At 44.4% G+C, this 23,230-nt stretch overlaps 1 protein-coding gene and 1 long non-coding RNA gene across 2 annotated transcripts in view; one reads left to right on the top strand and one right to left on the bottom strand.

Moving 5' to 3' along the window:
• Nucleotides 1-8,715, top strand: FAM216B (family with sequence similarity 216 member B). Its single transcript, XM_081015085.1, has 4 exons — nucleotides 1-153; nucleotides 2,246-2,381; nucleotides 6,144-6,264; nucleotides 8,577-8,715. Exons 2-4 carry the CDS (start codon nucleotides 2,283-2,285, stop codon nucleotides 8,627-8,629), a joined length of 273 nt encoding a protein of 90 aa, XP_080871211.1. The 5' UTR covers nucleotides 1-153; nucleotides 2,246-2,282; the 3' UTR covers nucleotides 8,630-8,715.
• LOC308482141 overlaps nucleotides 6,276-23,230 on the bottom strand; it is a 25,212-nt gene continuing 8,257 nt past the window's right edge. Inside the window, exons 2-3 of the long non-coding RNA XR_013989079.1 lie at nucleotides 8,618-8,705; nucleotides 6,276-6,590 (exon numbers count right to left, since the gene is read on the bottom strand). This is a non-coding gene — a long non-coding RNA (uncharacterized lncRNA). The remainder of the gene's footprint in view (nucleotides 6,591-8,617; nucleotides 8,706-23,230) is intronic.

Raw genomic sequence — 23,230 nt, forward strand, 5'->3', positions numbered from 1 at the left:
AGAACTTGAAGCTCCTGGGAGATAACGAATCTAATATTAATAATTGACTGGTGAAGAAAAAGTGCTGCGATCGATGAATCTGACTTCATATGGAATCTTTTAAATTCCAGCAATCGAGAGGAGGAGGCTACAGATTTGCAAAGCAATACCTGGGTTAGTTGAATGTTTCAGCCTATGTATATTTAAACATGTAAAATTTGAAACAATTTAAATTGGTGGTGGTGGGCATTTTAGTCCTCAGTAAGCAAGATTTTTTTTTTTTAAGTGTCATGATGTTTCCAGCATTACTTTGGCCAGAATTAAAAGGGAATCTTGAGCAATCATCTTTGTAGAAAATATAATTATATGATAAGGTTTAGTAACTAGGTGACATTACCATTACTTATTTATTATGCCAAGGGTTCAAGAGTAATCCTATGTTCAAGGGTATTTTATAAGCTCCTCCTTCGTTTTATTCTCACAAGTACCCTTTAAAACGAGGGACGTGGGTGGTGCTGTGGGTTAAACCACAGAGCCCAGGACTTGACAATCAGAAGGTCGGCGGTTCGAATCCCCACGACGCGGTGAGCTCCCATTGCTCAGTCCCTGCTCCTGTCAACCTAGCAGTTTGAAAGCACATCAAAGTGCAAGTAGATAAATAGGTACCACTACGGCAGGTAGGTAAACGGCGTTTCCATGCACTGCTCTGGTTTCGCGAGAAGCGGCTTAGTCATGCTGGCCACATGACCCGGAAGCTGTACACCGGCTCCCTCGGCCAATAAAGCGAGATGAGCGCCGCAACCCCAGAGTCGGCCACGACTGGACCTAATGGTCAGGGGTCCCTTTACCTTTTACCCTTTAAAGCAGAGTGGCTGCCCCAGGAGGGCTGATTTATGATTTGAACCCCATTTTCAGCATGGTTCAGGTGTGTTTTTTTTTAGGCTTTTAATTTTGTCACTGTGCATAGATTGAACCTATTTTAAACTGAATAACGTTGTTCATAACCCCTTTTTGTGGAATAGCCAATTTGGGCAAAAAGAAGGTTGCAATTCAGTCATTGTGCTGTTTAAACCAGGGATACTCATCTACACTTACCTTTGCGGCACATTTCTAGGCACAGGCCTGGGCTGTTCAGCTCTGCGTCTCAGCGCTCCCCCTCCCCAGTGCTTTTCCCTTGGACACCTGCTCTTTACTGCTGAATCGGATCAAACGGCAATCCATAGAAAACCTGCATTGCTGTTTGCTCCGATTCGGCAGTAAAGAGCGGGTTTTCCTGCGGAAAGGCAGCAGAGCAAAACAAAAAGTGTTTGGACACAGATCAATAAAGCATGGTCCTGTGGCTAGAAAGTAAACAGCAAAGAGATCTGGACCAGGAGAAGATTCACAATGTAAGAATATAAATGACAAAAGTTTCCTCTAGTGCAGCACCTTTCTCCCTGCAGTGGCCAAGTAGAGACCTAGGAGAAGTTTCCATGGGGGCAACAGACCTCCTCACGGTTGCTACCGTTTGACAAGGTGTGTGGGGCCTAGAGTACTTGACTGGGGAAACAGAACTTCATGCCCTTGCTCATAAATGAAACGGAGCTCTCAACCCAGCTCAGACATTGAAAAAATGCCTGAAGGATAAAATTGGGAGGAAAGAGGACCACATGCCCTGAAGTCATTGGAGAAGAAGTAAACAAGTAACTTTTGGGAAAGCGTCATAATTGGTACCAAAACAAACGCAGTACTTTCATAGCATGCACAATTGGCATCAAAATCCACAGAATTAGTGATCAGTCTGTGCAGAAAGGCCCAAGGATCTGCCAAGTCACACAGGTCTTCCTGAATAAAATAAGCACATGGGGCCCCGAAATATGGAAGCCCTTTAAAAACCTTCCTTAATGGAATTTGAGGTGCAAACTAAACATAATTGTTCAGTTTCACCTTGGCTACATAGTTCTTTTTAGGAAAGAAAGGCATGCCTCTCAATGAGAAGAAGAGGAGGAGGAGGAGGAGAAGGAGTTGGATTTGATATCCTGCTTTATCACTACCCGAAGGAGTCTCAAAGCGACTAACATTCTCCTTTTCCTTCCTCCCCCACAACAAACACTTTGTGAGTGGGGCTGAGAGACTTCAAAGAAGTGTGACTAGCCCAAGGTCACCCAGCAGCTGCATGTGGAGGAGCAGAGACACGAACCCGGTTCACCAGATTACGAGTCTACCACTCTTAACCACTACACCACACTGGCTCTCACAGTTGACTCACTTTTCTCTGTCATCACAGGTTGATTTACCTTCTGTTGCATGGAAACAGGATAAGGATGGGAGACAACTGGAAAAGAAAGCCCAGCGTCTGCCATGATCCTATACTTTCACGAATACAGATCCCTTCATCTGCTCAGGACACCTCCTTAATGAAGGTATCTGAGGACTGCTGACATTAGAGCTGTGCCAATCTCATGGCCTAACCCCTTCTGTGATTTTATTAAATAAAACAGTTCTTGGTGCTTAGAATAGGGCTACCAGACGTCCCCATTTCCTGGGGACAGTCCCCGGATTTGCGAATAAGTCCCCAGACAAATTCCATCCCCGGAATGTCCCCGGATTTCATCTAATGTCCCCAGGAAATGCAGCGGCGGTAGTCTGAGCAGCCGGCTCTGGCTGGCTTCAGGAGGTACTCGGAAGTCCCCATATGATGGTGGCGCAGGGGCTCGAAGATGCAGTTTCTAGACTGCCTCCACCTTCCCTAGCAACTAAGCTGTGAAGGGAGCAACTAAGCTGTGAAGGGAGGCTTCATGCTGCCTATCGGAGCAGCCTCCCAACTCCTACTTGCGTGCAAGCAGGAGTGGGGCGGGGATTTCATCACTGAAGGGAGGCTTCACACTGCCTATCCAAGCTTGCGTGCAAGCAGGAGGGGGCAAGGATCTCTCAGTTAGGCAACAGGAAGCCTCCCTTCCCAGCTGAGGGATCCCCGCCCCCTCCTGCTTGCACGCAAGTAGGAATGGGATTGGGGCTGCTCCGATGAGAAGGGAGGCATCGCGCTGCCTGAGAGATCCCTGCCCCCTCCTGCTTGCAAGCAAGTAGGAGTTGGGATTGGGCTGCTCTGTAAGGCAGTGTGAAGCCTCCCATTCCCAGCTGAGCGATCCCTGCCCCCTCCTGCTTGCACGCAAGTAGGAATGGGATTGGGGCTGCTCCAATGGGAAGGGAGGCATCGTGCTGCCCGAGCCCCCGCTCTCGGCCCTCCTTCTCTGCCTTCCATGCCTGACCCACCACGCACCGCTTCACCACCACCACTACCGAAGAACCAAGAACTCAGGGGCTGCCCAGGCTCATGGAGAAAGGAGACAGAAGCTTCGGAGGAAGGGGAAACGTGGCGGTTGAGGTCAAGACAGCGGCTGCCCCACTGCCACCGCCATTGCTGCAGCATCAATGTTCCGAACGTGTAGTATTTATTTACAGTGGTGCCCCGCAAGACGAATGCCTCGCAAGACGGAAAACCCGCTAGACAAAAGGGTTTTCCGTTTTTGAGTTGCTTCGCAGGACGAATTTCCCTATGGGCTTGCTTCGCAAGACGAAAATGTCTTGCGAGTCTTGAGATTTTTTTTCCGCTTTCCCCCCCTTTATCTAAGCCGCTAAGCCTTTAATAGCCTTTTAGCAGCTAATCCGCTAAGCCGATAAGACTTTAATAGCCGCTAAACCGCTAATAGCGCTAATCCGTTAAGCCGCTAATAGGGTTGCTTCGCAAGACGAAAAAACCGCTAGACAAAGACACTCGCGGAACGGATTAATTTCGTCTTGCGAGGCACCACTGTATTTATTGTGTCCCCGGATTCATTGAAAAAAATCTGTTAACCTTAGCTTAGAAGGGTCTCCTGTTCTTAGTGCAGAGTGGGTCTCCTGTCTTGTTTCACAGTGCCATCCTCAATGTGCCGCACCCTGACATCTCCCTTAGCACCTGCAGGGGCCCCTGCCTCCCCCCTTTACTTTATTTTATTTTTATTTTTAATATGTGAGAGTGTGCGTACATGCCTGTAATCCCCCCCCCCCGAATGCTTCTGGGCCACACACAGGGCTAAAGAGTTTCATAAGGAAACAGAGTGCTAAAACTGCCCACCATAGAACACCAGGGCTGTGTCCCATTGCCCACTGTCAATCTCCCCCATTTCCCAGGTGAGCACTGCCATCTGCAAGACTGCCCCAAATTACTGCTTTTTGGAGAAGTAGGGATGGAAGACCGTTATTTCCAGTTTTCTGAGTTTCTCGTTTTTCCAATCTTGAATTAGGTTCTCACATTTCTGCAGCTATTCACAAGTCTGTTTTTTAAAAGTCCTGATGAAAACGCATCAGCATTTTTAGTGTGAACAAACACATTTTGTATGCAGTTTTGACTAATGTACAATTTCTTTGCAAGCAGCTATCCCAAATGTTATACATTTTTACATGTTACCTTCATTAATATCCATTCCTATTAGTGCACAATTTCCTCGGATATGTAAATTTTGTGAACACTGTTTAGAGACTGTACCACATAATAAGATTAAGTGAAAATCCCGAAGGACAGCTATGTTTTAGTTCATGTACTGTTTCAGGGTGTGTGGATTTGATAGATTTGTCTTTAAATGAGAAGTGAAGCTTGCAGGCTGAACGCACAGTCTTTGTGACAAGAAGATTAAAGCCCTCCTTGCAATCTAGGGGAAGGCAGGTGCCAGACCAGGAGACTTCAGGTAAACGCTGAAGGTCTGGCAGCCCTAGTCCTCTCTGGAACTCACCTACAGGTGGTACCCAACACCAAGAAAACTAGTGCTAATATGCCCAGGAACCTCACCAAAATGCTGGAGAGGGTGCACCTCCACAGGCACATACCTTCACATGTGGTGGGAGTGTCCCAAAGTCCAACTATTCTGGACAACAGCCATACAAGAAATATGTAAAATAACCAAGCAAGTATTAGAAATCACCCCAGAATTGGCCCTACTAAACATCTTCCAAGACAATAGTGCTCATTTACACCACAAAGAACTCATAACCCACCTCCTTTCAGCAGCCAGAAACATAACCAGACACTGGAGAGACCTGTCAGGAGTAAGCATGGACCAATGGTACCAAACAGTATGGGAAACAGCCTTACTAGAAAAATTAACCAATAAACTGAAACTGACATGGGGACAAATAGAAGAAGACGCCTTCACCCCGGTATGGCTTCCCTTTATCACATACACAGCCCAACAAGACAATGAAAAAATCCACCAACAGCATACAAATAAATATGGCTAACCTGATCCAAAACACCCACCCACCCCACTCACACATGAAAACAAAGACCACCACAGCCAACCACAAATGAACAGCCACACCCTAGGCCAACCCCAACCTCTCTCACCACCAAAGGAACACAAGTGAACAGCAGAGAACCTGCACAAACAACACTGACACAAAACCCGACATACATTAAGTAAAATAGAAACATCGCCACCTGACCCCACCCCCACTCATCTCCCCCCCCTTTCCCCCTTTTCTTCCTAATGTCTCAACAAATGAAACTGATCAGTAAAAAATGTTACGGGGGGGGGGAGAGAGAGAGATTGCACATACTTTTGTAAACCAAGAAAATCTTTAATAAAAATACATTTTTTAAAAAAATGGCTCACCCCAAATGCCTGGGGGAATTAGGGTGTCTTTACTTGATGGCAGAAACCCACGCTTGTCTCACCGCTCAGGGTGACAAAGAACCACTCTCACCACCAACTGTAAGACCTGGGATGGATGATATGGGAGAGGAATACAGCCAGGTTCCAGGGCATGAAGGACTTTATAAACCAGTACTAAAACCTTGAATTGGACCCTGTAGCAGTCAGGCAGCCAGCTCAAATCCCACAATATTGGTGGCTATATGACCACATGCTGAAGCGCCATTCAGTCATCATTCTGCACCAGCTGCAATCTCTGGACTGTTGTCAAAGGCAGCCCAATGTAGAATACGTTATAATAATCTAGCTTTACAGCCCTGGCTATTTTCTACCTCAGCATGTTTCTGCTTTCGTTGCTTTGCTTTTTCCATGATAAAAGAGGGAGCGAAGGAAGTCCAGGGTCCTCGTACATTCTCATTTTGCATTGTTTGGGTGGTGGTGGGGGTTTGGGGTGCTGTTTGCCATGTGTAACTAGTCTAGGCCTTGTTCCGACAGGATTTGAAAAGAGGACAGAAGCGCTACTTTTACAGCATTATGAGAATATATGACAGCAAAGCGCCGAGGGAAATGTTGTACCATCGGTATGTGATCAATCTCCAGTGCCAGAACGTGCAGGGTGAGTGTCAGCCAAGGCAGCTCCTTGCATCAGCACCTCCGAGAAATTGGAGAGCAGCAGAGAAAATCCGGAGACTTGAGGGGATTATGAGGCAAGGTTTATGGGCCATGAAGGTACATCAGACACACAGCCGGAGCACATGGTGGTTTATAGGCAGAGTTCACACAGTCTTCAGCCAAGAGGCTCTGCCGTTCTCAGCAGGGACGAAGGGGAAGAACAGGCAGTGAAATGGTGTAGGTCTGGCGTTATTTATGTTACATTCATCCACTGTGCAGTTTGTCTTCGGTTCCTCTCCGCAGAAATGATACAAACACACACAGAGACAGCTGAAAGACAAATGCTTTAGAATAAATGTTTAGCTCTCGTAGCTGCCTTAGAAAAATATCAAACCAACAGATTTCTCCCAGATGCACAAAACACCGGGGGCTTTCCTCCACATGTCTCCCAAACGCTTGACGTTAAAACTAGGATTGGAAACCTTCTATAGGAGAGCCACTCAGGAACAAACACTTCAAAATGAAGAGTTAGCATTAAAAGGATTGTGAGATCAGTTCTGTGATTCAGAAAAGACAGCTTCTGTGTTCTCCCAGACTTTTCATGTTCAATTCAAGGTTTTAGCTCAGTGGTACAAGCCATGTTTTGCATACAAAAGGTCAGCGTTTCCCAAACTTGGGCTTCCAGCTGTTGTTGGATTACAACTCCCAGCATCCCTAGCTAGCGGGACCAGTGGTCAGGGAGGATGGGAATTGTAGTCCCTAAACAGCTGGGCAGTCGGCCGGGCGCTCTCGCTCCTGGCTCGATTTGGGTCATGGGGGGGTCAGCGGTCCCCCCCAGTTGACGCGCTGGGTGTCCCTGGTTCCCCCTTGGGAGTGGCAGTGGCAGCGGCAGTCTCAGCAGCCCGGAGCCAGCCTGGTAGCGCAGTTGGCTCTGGCTGGCTTCAGGAGCTGCTTGCTGCCATGGTGCCCGTCATTTTGCCTTGCTGGAAGTCCCCATATGATGTGTCTTGTGCCGTTGAACCAATCACGTAACATTCATTCACTATTAATAAATCTATAACACTTAAAATATAAGTCCGGGGACATTAAATGAAATCCGGGGACATTCTGGGGACGGATTTTGTCCGGGGACAGATTTGTAAATCCGGGGACTGTCCCCGGGAAACGGGGATATCTGGTAACCATAGTATGTGCTCCCTGTACAGTTTCTGCAGGAGAAGGCAGACTTGCCATTTCTAGCATTAACGGTAAGGTAGGAGAACCAGGTGCAATCACTTGCTCCTGGAGCCATTTCCTGGAGAAGGCAGAGGATTAAACCTGGAGAGTCCAGACCTGTGCACAGAAAGGCAGGTCTGGATTTTCTCTTTCTTTTCTTTTTCGCTGATTCGGGTGGCTGGGTTTTAAAATATGATTTATAGAATAGAAATGAGCAAGTCCCAGCCTCAGAACTGCAGGTGTAAAACTAACAAATGATTTAGCCTTGTAGTGCTTACTATTTTGTCAAAGCTTTTAATGCGAAGGCCCTAGTGACAAACCAAATATGAAGTTCAGAAAATCCTGTTGATGGCCCTGTTTGTCACAGGAATAACAAAAATGCACAGGCAAAACAGAAGCAGTTAACAGGGGAGTAAAATCAGATGTAATTATTCTGTGAAGTATGCATTCTCTGTTTTATGTTCTGCTAAACTCTGATTGATTAAATTAGAGGCAGTCTTCCCATTAAACTGGATTTATTACGAGAACAAGGTAACTATTGCTACCTAATGCTAAGAACCATCTTTCTTAAAGGAAAGGCTTGTCCCTTTCCCCAACGCTTTGGGAAACAGGCTGGTCCCCTTTCAAACTATTTGATTGCACCCAATGTCAGGAGGCTTGCTTGTGTAAATTAGAGACAAAACAGCAGACCTAAGAGGAAAGAGGGAGTCGAAACGTTCATCTCACAATTAAGGCTCCACAAAGTAGGTCTTTCTCATCTTTCACTCCTGCAATCATTGAAAACCATGTCACATCGCCACAGGACGACGCCTGACAGCAGAAGGCTCACTGACTCCTTTTTGCAATTACCGTTGTTATTTTCTGACTCCACGCTCTGTGCATGGCAGGGAGCCCTATTCATTCCATCAACTTTTATGGCCTCTCCTGCACATGCTGACTAATGTGATGACACTAGACCAGTTGTTCAGCTGTCCTGGACACTTTTGCCAGCCCAAAGGAATAACCGGCCATCAGAATAACGCACTGTTTGCCCCCTCGTCCCCATGTATTGATGCACGGGTGCCTTTGACCATTATTGACTCCTTTAAAAATATTTTTAAGGGCTCATCACAAAGCAGCAAGTCAAATATTATGCATCCTACCTGAAAGATTAAAAAACCCCGCAGAGGAATCAAGGCTGGGAACTGCACCTCCCTTGAAGACAGACCTCAGGAAGGCAGAGCTCGGTTTCTGTAATTAAATGTGAATCAAAGAAACCAGAGATGACTCACAGTCAGTGAAAAAGGATGAATCACTTTTCTTCCATGAGAATTGGACACTTAACATTACATCCAGAAGTTGTGCTAGGTGCTTACAAAGCAAGCTGGTAACTCGTCTTTCTGTTTTTATTTTATTTTTAAATGCACACTCTCTTCTAGGAAAAACTGCTCAAAATTTCCATAATTTTGCATGCATTATATATGAAAATAGATATTTGAAATCTTGCAAAATTTGCCATTTTGTGCCATGGAGGGGGGGGGGAATGGTAAGGGGAAATGTGAAATAAGGAGACCCGGGATAAATGGGGGGCAGTGGACACATATTTGAAGCAAGACCAGGAAACCACCAAGAATGCAGAATGTTCCAGTTCCTAAACTTGCTTGTTTTCAAACACGTGTGCGTGCACACACACACACACACACACACACACACACACAGACCTCCCCCTCTATAGACACATATACACAATGGCTAGAAACTTGCTTAAATAAAATGCAAGTGGTGATTCAGTGTAAGATTTTGCCTGAGGAGGAATTTGTATCCTCTTATCTTGCCGATCAGAAGGTTGGCAGTTCGAATCCCCATGACGGGGTGAGCTCCCGTTGTTCGGTCCCCGCTCCTGCCCACCTAGCAGTTCAAAAGCATGTCAAAGTACAAGTAGATAAATAGGTACCACTCTGGCGGGAAGGTAAACAGCATTTCCATGCGCTGCTCTGGTTCGCCAGAAGCGGCTTAGTCATGCTGGCCACATGACCCGGAAGCCAGCTCCCTGGGCCAATAAAGCGAGATGAGAGCGCAACCCCAGAGTTGTCTGCAACTGGACCTAAGAGTCAGGGGTACCTTTACCTTTACCTTTATCTGTAATCACAGCTCTGAACTACTTGGTAAAGATGTGTACAAAACCGATGTCATCTTATAGAGAGGAGCCTGTTCAGAGTGGGCCCTCTGAGCGATGGTATAGGACAGATTGCTTAAAGCTTCCGACTGTAGAATGAAAATTACAGGTTAACATTGGATGCATTACGATGATGTGTATGGAAACTGACACTCTAAGTTGTCTCTGACACCTTTAAATTAATTTCCACCTTTAAATAAGAAATGAAATATGTAACAAATGCAAATAAAATTTATATCAATGTGTTATGCTGACAGGTCAAAAGCGTCACCAGTTGTTTTCCGGCAGATGGCTTTCTTTCTGAAAAAGCTGCTCCATAAACCTTTATTACTCTCTATTTCTGTGCTTTTTCGGAAACTGACGCATAACCATGCATTCTGCATCAGCCCAGTGGGTTCCTCTAGATGACCTGTTTACTGACTAGCATTCATTCTGATTTGCTCATACTGTACAAAGCTTACATGAAAGTTAGATTACATCCCGTTTTTACGGAGCGTTTGTTTTGATGTGGGGAGGCTATATGACAACGAGCATTCGTTCTGCATTCATCCTGATTCGCTTGCAGGGTGTTTACATGTCATTCCCTTCACCATTCTTCCATCCCACACTTTTCAGTGCAGAATGCTTTTAATCTACTTTCATTGGTAGTCATAAAGTCCCCAGTCTGCACTTGAATCCCTCCTACAAAATACTGGACGTGTTAAACATGAGATTAGATCCCCAATGGAAATGCTGTTTGCTAAAGGAATGGTTTAGCTCCCTTCCTTTTCATTCCAGCTGCATCCTCCTGACTGCCAAATGTGTCTCTACCAGGTTTAATGCCTCTCTTCTTTGTTACTTTCCAGGGTCCTGCCATAAAACTTTGCAAGAGGTTGGTTGTCAGTGAAATATTGCTGTTCTGATAAAAGCAAGCGGATGTGCCTCATTTCAGAGCTTTCATTTTCACTCTTCGTGTACCCCATATCTTAGCCTGTTATTTGGCCGCAATTCCTTCCCTCGTTTTCCCCGACTTTCTTCCTACAACTGCTCTTTAAGTCCAAAAAATGTCTAATGTTGATCCAACAAAGTCAGGCTGGCTAGGATACCATCCAGAAAATTCTATTCTTGCTAGTTGTGTGTGCAATGTGGCCTAGATTTTCCTGCGCTTACGTTCCCATTCCTGCCCGTTGCTGAAAATTCTCCATCCATACCTGGAAAAAGGTAGCTGGGTCTAATTCATACGTGACCTTCTTTACAGTGTGGATAAATTTCCTTACATGGATACCGTAATGGTAGCCTCCACGAGTCATATTTGCAATAGATGTTTTCAGCACTGGCAAATTTTAGGTCACAATCTTAGCTTCCATTTTCCTCTCTGTATAAAATGTCATTGAATTATTCATATATATAATATATGAATGATTCTGTAGCATATAGCAATTCATGGGGCACAATCTAGGAGGTTATAGTCGTACCTTGGATCTCAAACGCCTTGGCTACCGAAAAAAATGGCTCCCGAACAATCAGAACCCAGAAGTGAGTGTTCCAGTTTTTGAACGATTTTCAGAAGTTGAATGTCTGGCGCGACTTCCGCAGCTTCCAAGTGGCTGCAGGATGTTCCTGCAGCCAACCGGAAGCTGGACCTTGGTTTTTGAAAGGTTCTGGGAGTCGAATGGATTTCCAGAATGCATTCTCTTCGAGAACCAAAGTACGACTGTAGTTATTTCCACTGAAATCAATGTGGCTTAATGTAAGGTTACCAGATGTCCCCGTTTCCCAGGGACAGTCCCCGGATTTACAAATCACTCCCCATACAAAATCCATTGAAGTTGAAAAGTGTCCCCGGATTCATTGAAAATAATCTGGTAACCTTAGCTTAATGCATTCACTGATACAATGTGTTGCCGCAGTACCTGTATGCAGATTGTACAAGAGCTTTCCAAACTTTTCATGTTGGTGACACACTTTTTAGGCATGCATTATTTCGTGACGCGGTAATTCAGTTTTACATCATTTTGCAACACAGTAATTCAGTTTTACTAGGAAACCGGAGGTTAAAGTAACCCCTTTCCAGCCCTGGAAGGAGCATGGGGAGTGTTCGTGCAACACACTACAGCCGACACACTTAACGTGTTGTGACACACAGTTTAGAAAGCTCTGGATACCCTGAATGCATGGCAGTGATATGGGTTGGACTCACTGGCTCTACCAGTGACACTTGCATGACTGATCTCTAGATAGCCAAGGTCCTGTTTGCACCTGAGCCTATGCATATAACATCCTCGGGTGAGTAGGCCCTGAAAACATGATCCGTATCTTCCGTTTTTCTAGGGCATGGAGTTTGAATTAGGGAAGGAGAGGCGTAGCAAGGTCGGGTGGTACCGGTGTGGAAATTTATTTATTTATTTTGCGAATAAATTTTTATTAATTTTCATTAAACATAAATTCATTATACAAATAAATCCCACATATATATTTGGCTCTGCCGAGCTTCGGACTTCCCTCCACCCCTTCGGTAGGTATCATATATTTTCTAACATTGCGTATTCTGTTTGTTTAACCGTTTTACTATATGCTGTTAGAGTTATTCCAGCCCTGCCAGTGTCTTTAGGGTTTTACAATTGGCTCTTATATACACCAAATATTTACTCCAACTTTGATGAAACTTCTGTTCATCCTGATCTTGTATTTTTCCTGATAATCTGGCCAGTTCTGCATAATTCAACATTTTAACCTGCCATTCCATAATAGTAGGTATCACATCTGTCTTCCAATTCTGGGCCAACATAGTTCTTGCTGCCGTCGTGGCGTACAGAAAAAGATTTTTATCTTTCTATTTAATTTCCTTCCCTGTCAGTCCTAATAGAAAGGCTTCAGGGTTTTTTAGAAAGGTGTACTTAAAGGTGGATATTTTTTTTATAACCCCCCCCCCATTAATGGCTCCGGGTAGGCTTGGGAGTCGTGGGCGGGCAGCACGCTGAATGTCATTCCCTGGGCACGCCACCCACCTGCAACTCCCAAGCCTCCCTCGAGCTGCTCAAACGAAGGGGGAAGGCCGCCAGCAAAGGTGCGCCACTTTCTTTGCGGTGCCTCTTTACTGGCAGCCTTCCCCCTTCCTTTTGACAGCTCAGGGGGAGCTTGGGAGTTGCAAGCGGGCGGTGCGCCAAGTGTCGCCCCCCTCATCGATGACACCCGGGGTGTTCCCCACCCCCGCAACCCCTTCCTATGCCTCTGTAGGGAAGGGCTGCTGTTCAGTAGTAGAACATCTGCCTTGCATACAGAAGGTCCAGTTGAATTCCCAATGGCATCTCCAGCAAGGGCTGCGAGAAACTTTGCTGGAAAACCCTGAAGAGCCACTCCCAGTGGGTGCAGGCAGGACTGTGCTAGAAGGACCAAGGATCTGACAGGTCATTGATACGTCAGCTTCCCATGTTCCTATGAGACTATGCATAGACTCCAAGCAGATAGAACCTTGAATGTGTGGAGATCTGACATCTTGAGGTTGTGGCCTCAGAAGGCCCAATTTTCACACACCAATTCATGCCACTCCCTGTAACCTTCCGCACAAGGTTATTGTCTTTTGCTCTGAGAGGAATAGGTGGAAGTAAATGCAAACTGTAGCTGAATGCTATATCCTCCTGGTACTTTTTTTCCCAAACACTGTATATTGTTTTGCAATATGTTTTAGTGCTATGTTGAGAAATGTTATTGATTATAGACCTTCCAGACATTACCAAAGCAATTTGATGTATATTGCCCATCGATGCAGCAATTGAGTTGCATCCTTCTGCGCTTTTTAGTAAATTGATCCTAAAGAAAACAGGAAGAAAACTGGGGGCACGTAATGATGGGGAGGGAGAAAGTAAGGATGCAAGCCTTTCTCAGGTTCAGATATGAGTAGAAGGCTGAAAGAGATCTGTGCAAGGGGAAGATCAAGGAACACAGAGCAAGGATCTTGTTACATGCAACCCCAATCTCCACAAGTGAGATTCCAGGGCTTGCAAGTGCATTTACCAGGGTTCGTGTTTCCTTTGGGGACAATGAGGCACAGCAGAGTCTGTGATGTCTTTATGATATATGGTTTATTTTCACATACGTACAACCAGCATCAGATTTAGAGTCACCCCACACAGGGGACCAAGCCAAAGGGGTGCAAAATTGAGAATATCCATACTACTACTACTAATTTATTTATACCCCGCCCATCTGGCTGGGTTTCCCCAGCCACTCTGGGCGGCTTCCAACAAAAGATTAAAATACATTAAAGCATCTATCATTAAAAACTTCCCTAAACAGGGCTGCCTTCAGATGTCTTCTAATCGTCAGATAGTTATTTATTTCTTTGACATCTGATGGGAGAGCGTTCCATAGGGCGGGCGCCACTACCAAGAAGGCCCTCTGCCTGGTTCCCTGTATCCTCACTTCTCACAGGGAGAGAACCGCCAGAAGGCCCTCAGAGCTGGACCTCTGTTTCTGGGCTGAATGATGCGGGTGGAGACGCTCCTTCAGGTATCCTGGGCCCAGGTCACTTGGGGCTTTTAAAGGTCAGCACCAACACTTTGAATTGTGCTTGGAAACATACTGGGAGCCAATGTAGGTCTTTCAAGACCGGTGTTATATGGTCTCGGCGGCCGCTCCCATTCACCAGTCTAGCTGCCGCATTCTGGATTAGTTGTAGTTTCTGGGTCACCTTTAAAGGTAGCCCCATGTAGAGCATGTTGCAGTAGTCCAAGCGGGAGATAACTAGAGCATGCACCACTCTGGTGAGACAGTCTGCGGGCAGATAGGGTCTCAGCCTGAGACTTGAGAAGATTCCTGGCCCTCCCCTCCTCCTTGCAAAAGGGACGCTTTTTTACTGTTCACTTACTTCATCATCCACTGCAATTCTGGAAAGTATCGCCTCCTAGCTCTGGGATTGTCTTTTGCTCATTACCCAGAGCTCAGGGCAGGTTCTCCCCCCTTAGTGTCCAGCTGAGAGACTTCTGCCGAAGTGGTTTTCTTGATGGGTTAATGACTCTGCCTTTGTGTCACAATGATCCATCCTTGGCGATTCCCTGGTCAGGAAAACAAGTCCAGCCTGTATTTTTGTGCTACTAAATCCATTGATTGAACGCCAACATTTAATAAAGCTGGGAATTATGAGCTTTGTTCAAATCCTAATCACTTTATTGAATCCAGAGATTTTAGGGGAGTCCCCCCCCCCCAATTTTTTAAAATAACAATATGCATACAGTAGGCAGCATTTGCATGATATATAACAAGCAGATAATGGGCCTAGCCAGGATTTTTGGTAGCGGGTGTGTGTGTGCTGAACCTCTGTTTGCTATGTATTTTTATTTATTTTTATTTATTGGGGGGACAGCTCCCTCCCTGCCCCTCCTTGGCTACATCCATGAAGCAGATTATGGAGATGTGGTGATTACCATTTTAAAAATATTTAGGCTTCAGTCCAATGCACACATACTTGGGAGTGAGTCGCTTTCATTAAGCTCTGGGTAAACATTCATAGGATTGTACTTCTATTTATTTTTTAAAACATGTGGCTTTTAAAATACTTGAGTTCTCAAAGAAGGGAACAGCAAAATAAAAAGTCAGCTCATAAAAATACAGTAACTAAAATTAAAAGTTAAGCAGTGACAATCTGCATATAAGAGGAGGAAAATCAAATCAAACAAAGGCTAGATTAAGTTAAACAACAAAGGCTAGATTAAGTGAAATCAGCTTATTTATGAGACCTTGCCAGCAATTCCTCATGATAAGGTTAAAAATGGATAGAAACAGGTACATAACAGGTTGAAAGATTCAGCTTTGATCATTTCACTCTCCACATCACCTTTACACCAAAACGTTCAGCCAAATGAAACATTCTTCAGTTGTTTGGTGCCCAGAAAGAAAAGGATGGAGCAGGTAGAGACATACTATGGTTTACTTATGAAGAACAGTGTGTCGCTCCCTCTACATGCCTGATGGAAGTCTGGAATTGTGGTCCCATTCCAGACGGCAAACCTCTTTTGAAACAGAGTGGAACTTCCTAAACCGTTTGTGATACGGTCTGGGGGCCTCTGCTCTACTAAATATGTGGGGGAAATTAATAAACCCGGCATGTTCATCCAAGTCCTTGGGTGCATCAAAAGTCACTCTGTGGATCTTGGCCAGATAACAACGCAAGAAATACTTGAGGCAATGAAAAGCTCTAAAAATGGCAAGTCTGCAGGCCCGGATGGCTTTACGGCAAAATATTATAAGAAATTAAATTAACAATTAGCGAACCCATTGAAAGATGTCATGAATGAAATATTGAACACAGGCAAAATCCCAGAAACATGGAAACAGGCCTATATAACAGTAATTCCAAAACAAGACGCAGATTTGCTGCAAATTAAAAACTATAGGCCTATCCCCTTGTTAAATAACGATTACAAATTGTTTGCAAATATTCTAGCTAACAGATGAAAAAATAATAATGAATATATACATCAAGATCAAGCTGGGTTCCTACCAGGAAGACAAATGAAGGAGAATATAAGGAATATTTTGAATATAATAGAATATTTGGAGGCTAAAAATGAAAAGAAAGTGGCAATGATGTTTATAGACACTGAAAAAGCCTTCGATAATGTTTCTTGGCAGTTCATGATAAAGCTGTTAGAGCAAATCAGAAGCGGTCCTAAGTTTTTAAAAGCAATAGCAGCAATCTATTCAGAACAAAAAGCCAAACTAATTATAAATCAGGTGATAACGGATGATTGTAAGATCCAAAAAAGAACAAGACAAGGATGTCCGTTATCACCATTATTGTTTATTCTGGTCTTGGAAGTACTTGCCAAAAACATAAGAGCAAATAAAGAGATTACAGGTGTAAAAACTGGGAAAAGTGAAAAAGTCACTCCGTGGATCTTGGCTAATGTCGCTTGTTTGAATAATCTGGTGATAGAAATGCAAACAACAAGAAGAAGCCGTGTCCTACAACAGTACTTGGGACAAAACTGGTAAAAAAAAAAGGAATACAAAAATGGGCTGTGCTAAATTAGGCGTTTTACAACCCAATTCGTATGTGAGGCAGTTAAGCCAAAGTACCTGGGCTAGAGCCTAATTGCTCATATTTACTTTAATGGGGCTACACTGATGACAACCCGAGTGTCGTGTCTCAACAGTCTTGTGACTCAGGCGGCTTATTAATACAGAGAAAAGCACTGAGAGAAAGCAGGCAGAATGAGAAGGTGAGATTACAGACAAAGACTGTGCGCAGCTCAAATGAGAGCCGTAATGAGAGGCACATCGAACTTAACAAGATGATATTTCAGAACAAAGGCAAGAACAGAGCATTGTTCCTAATTACATTAGCATATAAATGCCCGCACAAATGAACTTCCTTTGTTTTCCAGTGGCTTTGAAGTGCTAACTAGCCAAGCCAACTTGACACCCGTCATCCTTCCTGCTCTTCTTTTTTAAAAGTAGATTTGCATTTTGCTCCCACCACTTCCTCCTGAATAGGAATTCTGCAAAACTCAAAAGTTTTACGCTGGGAAAGGAGTGCTGGGCTGGGCTGGGCTGCGCTGGGGGACCTGTGGGGTGGGGGGACCTGTTTTGTGCCCCCTCAAAAATCTGCCCCCAGGGCACAGCCCCTCTGGCACACACGCACCCATTCGCTCCTGACTGCAACAAGAAATGGGGATGCTCTCGCACTCATAAAAATCAAGCTCTCTTCACACCTATCAACAGAAGTCTAGTGTCCAGATCAAGGGAAGTAATAGTACCACCCTATTCTGCCTTGGTCAGTCCACACTTGGAATACTGTGTCTAATTCTGGGCACCACAATTTAAGGAGGATGTTGGCAAATGGAAGGTGTGCAGAGGAGGGTGACCAAGATGACCAAGGCTCTGGAAACTAAGGCTTACGAGGAACTCTTGAAGAAGCTGGGCATGTTTAGCCCAGAGAAGAGGAGAGGAGATATGAGAGCCACCTTCAAATAGCTGAAGGGCTGTCACATAGAAGATGGAGCAAGCTTGTTTTCTCCTGCTCTGGAGGGTATTATTTATTTATTTATTAGTTATTTGTTGAATTTATATACTATCCTATACCCAGAGGTCTCAAGGCGGTTTACAGAACAAAATAAAAATATAATATTATATATATATATATATATATATATATATATATATATATGACTTGAGGCAATGGCTTCAAGTTACAGGAAAGGAGATTCTGATTATACATTTGGGGGGAAATTTTCTGACAGTAGGAGCTATTCGGCAGTGGAACAGACTCCCATGAGAGATGTTTGTGGCGATCACACAGGGTCCCCAGACGTTTAATGGTCTGTTGATCCCTGTGCCACCACTGTGCTCACTTCCCTGCTGCCACCAACCCGTTACTCTCGGGTAAAACACTGAGTCCAGACAGTTTTTAAAAGTGAACCAAATAAACAAGTTTATTCTATAAACATTAACAAGTTTATGGTTTCTCAGATAATATTCCTGTCAGTATCTTAACTTTAGTTTCTTTACTGGCCTATACCTTCCTAATACCTTCTGACTGATTATCTCAACTGTTTGACTGACTCCTCTTAACAAATGCTCTCACTCTCTCACACCAGACTAGCCCAACCCACAGACTTATCTTCTCTGCCTCTTCTAACTCCAGACTGTCTTCTCAACCACCCTAACTCTAACTCACTTCTCTTGGTTACAGATAGGTAGCCGTGTTGGTCTGCCATAGTCAAAATTAAAAAAATCCTTCCAGTAGCACCTTTAAGACCAACTAAGTTAGTTCTTGGTATGAGCTTTCGTGTGCAAGCACACTTCTTCAGATACACTTCTCTTGGGTTCCCATTGGTTAGTCATTTTACAATTAGCTAACCCTTTCCTTATGAACCCAGTATGATGTCACACACCTAGGAGGGCAAACGCCACAATGGTGGACTCTCCTTCCTTGGAGTTTTTTAAGCAGAGGCTGGATCACTCCATCTGTCATGGATGTTTTAGCTGGGATTTCTGCCAGGGATCAGGGAATTCTATCTCTCTCCCAGTGGCAGCAAGAAACAGAGAAAAACAAAGAGAAGTTCTTACTGATGAGTTTATTCAATCATCACAGCGAGAGACAAAGGAAGGCAGTCAGTTTCTCCTCCCTCCTCCCTTCCTACCAACAGCCCTTCCCCTGACGGTGGCCGCTAGGGGCTAATTGTCTCTGAGTCCTTTGCTCTTGCACTCTCAACGAATGCCGGGTTCTGGGAGAAGGGGGGGGGGTTAGAAATAATCTCCAGTGATAACGTGTCAGCTGGCTGTTCTGGCTCTGCCTCCTCATTATCTTCTTCTAACACCTCCCAACTCTTCTGTTCGCGTGTCTCCGCAAGGTTTTTAGCTGGGACAATTAGAATAAGATCCACTGTTTGACTATTGATTCAAAACCCTAAATTGTATTCTATATAATTTACTTTTTAATTTTGATTCTTTGTATGTTATATTGTTGTTTTATTGCTATGGCCGATGGTTGACGCAAATCAAGATTCATTCATTCATTCATTCTCTGAGCTGTGACCTTCCTCAAACCACTGCTGTAATTCTTTTTTTAAAAAATATTTTTTATTAAGTATTTCAACACAATAATTTTATCAAAGTTACATCATCCACATTGTTTCCCCCCCCCATTTCCCCCCTCCCCCTGATATATGCCCACCCTCCCATCCCCACCCCCCCGACTTCCCTCAGCTCCTATCTCTGGTTTCTCAACATATATTTTTATCTGCATGTTATAAAGTTGTAAGGATCCACAATTTATCTGTCTGTATATTACCAATAAAGATTTTGTGAATGTTTATTCAAAACCTGCCAAAGAGTCCAATTCGTATTGTTGTTTCTTCAAATATTTCGTAAAAGGTTCCCATTCATCTTTAAAATCACAGTTATCCTTGTCACGTAGTTTGTGTGTCAGTTTTGCCAATTCCGCATAGTCCATCAATTTTTCTTGCCACAGTTCTGTCGTCGGGGTTTCTTCATTCTTCCATCCTTGTGCTATTAAGACTAAACGACTGCTGTAATTCAATACTGCCTTCCTCTTCTCTGGAAGTTTCAGGAAGGGTGAGGGCGACCTCCACCATTCCTCCTCAATCTCATCCCCTTCAGTCCAGTCCCTGACAAGGGGGTTGGACTAGATTTTGTTGTTGTTTAGTCATTTACTCGTGTCCGACTCTTTGTGACCCCATGGACCAGAGCACGCCAGGCACTCCTATCTTCCACTGCCTCCCGCAGTTTGGTCAAACTCATGCTGGTAGCTTCAAGAACACTATCCAACCATCTTGTCCTCTGTCGTCCCCTTCTCCTAGTGCCCTCCATCTTTCCCAACATCAGGGTCTTTTCCAGGGAGTCTTCTCTTCTCATGAGGTGGCCAAAGTACTGGAGGCTCAGCTTCAGGATCTGTCCTTCCAGTGAGCACTCAGGGCTGATTTCCTTCAGAATGGAGAGGTTTGATCTTCTTGCAGTCCATGGGACTCTCAAGACTCTCCTCCAGCACCATAATTCAAAAGCATCAATTCTTCGGCGATCAGCCTTCTTTATGGTCCAGCTCTCACTTCCATACATCACTACTGGGAAAACCATAGCTTAGGATTGCCATATTCCAAAAGGTGAAGATCTTTGCAGCTGTTCAATCAACAACAACAATTAATGGGGGAAATCTCCAAAGTCCCAAAGAACTCAGTGGCACAGAATGTTGAAAGGGGTAGGGTTGGGGGACTGGGCAACAGTGAGATCCAATGACTTGAAAGGTAGGAGGGATCAACCATCTCTGGGGGGTGACTATAGGAGAGGGAGAGGAAAGGAAAATGGGGCAAAGAACGCAATGGAGCCGCTCAGGGCCGGGTTTAGGTTTGATGAGCCCCTAAGCTACTGAAGGTAATGGGGCCGTTTATAAGTCAGTAAGTAAAATAATTAATATAATTATAACATTTATATATAGTATTATAGTAGCAAGTGGGGGTAATAGGGAACTGTACTAGTAAATACAGTGGTACCTCGGGTTACATACGCTTCAGCTTACATACGCTTCAGGTTTCAGACTCTGCTAACCCAGAAATAGTGCTTCAGGTTAAGAACTTCGCTTCAGGATAAGAACAGAAATTGTGCTCCGGCGGCAGCGGGAGGCCCCATTAGCTAAAGTGGTGCTTCAGGTTAAGAACAGTTTCAGGTTAAGAACAGACCTCCGGAACGAATTAAGTACTTAACCCGATGTACCACTGTAATAATATAGGCCTACTAAATAATAAAGATGAATATTTTTCTAAAGTAATTCTATAATGGGATCAAAATAAATAAATTGTGTATTACATGAAATCAATCAGTAGGCATAAGACTCATACCCTTAGTCCATGCTGCCTGATCATCAGTCTATAAGCACTCTTTAATATTAGATAACAGGTATGCTGATCACACAGCGCCCCTGGACGTTTCACCGTCTATTGATCCCTGTGCCACCACTTTATTTCTTGCTGCCACCACCCAGGCCCTACCTGGTACAATACTGAGTCCAGTCAGGGTTAAATTGGAACATAAACTTCTGTTTATTTACTGCAGTTTAACAAGCGTGTGGTTTCATAAACGGTATCGGTCAATTACTGTCATAGGGTGCCTATCCAGTCCTTTAACTTCCGCTACCTGCTCTCACTCACTAAACCACCTCTCAGATATTTACTCGTCTTCCTAGTTCCTAACTGTTCCTGACTCAGCTTATTTCGCTACACTAACTCAACCTACCCACAAACTCTACCCCAATTCACTCCCACTCCAACCAACCACCCAACTCCCAACAAACTCCCCCTTCGCCCCTCCCAGAGCTGGTTTTATAGTCCCTCTGACTCCACCCCCTGGGTCCTGATTGGGTAACCTGTTTAACTATTTCACCTCCAGCACTCTCATATGTTAACATCACAACAGGTACAACAGCCACTGGCGGAGGAAGAGGAGTGCGGGGGGAGCGCACCGCCCCTGGCAGCGTGATCCCGGTGGGGTGCCATCGTGGCTGCCCCCCCGCCCGCGGTAGACGCTACACCCCTGTAGGCGAAGCGCCACGCCCCCAGGACGCGTGCCAGCCCCGCCCCCACCTGCTCTCTGCCCCCCCCCCCCCGGTGCTGGAGCATGAAGCTCTGCCACTGACAACAGCTTGACCTACATTCAACTGTGCTGCACTGCAGTCTGCAGCGGCATACTACATGTTGCCCTGCAACCAGTCCATGCAGAATGTGGGCACCCTATATATAGAAATGAGCAAACCAGTGATATTTTAGGGAGCAGGCTAGCAGGCGGGGCCCATGACTTACACCATAGGAGCCTACACAACACAAAACACTGTTGCTGTATGTAGGTTTTATTTTATTTGTTTTAACTTATATTTTGGAAATGTGCATCCAGATTTTTTTCCCTTTAAATTTTTTGGGGGCCCCCAAGAGAGTGGGGCCCTAAGCTATAGCTTGTTTAGCTTATATGTAAATCCGGCACTGGAGCCGCTGAAATCCTGAACAGGATCACTCTGTATGTAGGGCTGCCATATTCTGACAAGCAAAAATGAAGATGCTGTGATGGCCATTCAAAGCAAATAAATGCAGTTTGTCTCAAATTTTACCCCTGAATTTTACCTCCTGGAAAAAGAGGACACGTGGCAACCCCACGGCAAGATTTTGTGATGGAGCAAGGCAGCCGCAGTCTCATCTGCTCTGTTGCTGAGCAGATTCTTATGACCTTTCAGAATGTGCATTTGAATGGAGCACATCTGAAGGAAGAAAAGCATTCAGCGCAATGCCAACTGTTCTATCCAGAGACCAGAAGGAAATAGTTTTATTTTGAAATCCTTGTATTTTCCGGGGAGAAAACAGGGACATTACAAACTCATAACAATCCAACTGACTGCACATGGGAAGTCTCTAGTCAGCGCTCAGTAAATGAGAAAACAAATGATTTAAGTTGCTGCACGGATAAACTCCATCTCAGAAGTTATTGAAAGCAGCAGCAGATCTGATGATAAAAGAGACAATTAGAGCAAATGTTGGGAGAAGACAATGTCGAAAAAGCACAACAACCCACGGATTGAAACAATACTGGTCTGTTCACTAAAGCGCATATACATGATTTACAGAATCCCTTTAGCTCAATTTAAATGGAAAATAATAGTGAAATATTTCCATTCAAAAAGGTTAAATCAGGATGTCTCTTTGAACTGAACCTTGATTTACAGAAGCATTTAGTAAAAATCGAAAATGTTCCATGATATGAGCTAAAATGAAGTTGGATGCTATCAAATTTATCCGTAGAATTTCATTAATTCTGTATTCTTCTGTGCTGCAGTTATATTTAACTTTTAGCTTTTAGATGCAAGCATGCAAGCCAGCAAGCCAAAGCTCAAATCAGCAAGCACATGCCTTATATAGGTTTCTTTTCCTACTTAGTTTTTATCCTTCCTGGCTACCGTTTTTATTTATTTCTGGTGTATTGGTGAATAGATGAAAAATAAACAAGTGCATGCATAAAGAACACTACAGATTCATATAGGTAATTCTTCTGAAGTCACGAGGAGCTTCTGTTTCCAGGATCAATGGCTTGACGAAACAAAACTGCCCTGTTAATTATGAAAATT

The sequence above is a fragment of the Podarcis pityusensis genome, assembly GCF_964106645.2.
Source record: "Podarcis pityusensis genome assembly, chromosome: 7".
In the NCBI taxonomy this organism is placed as follows: Eukaryota; Metazoa; Chordata; class Lepidosauria; order Squamata; family Lacertidae; genus Podarcis; species Podarcis pityusensis.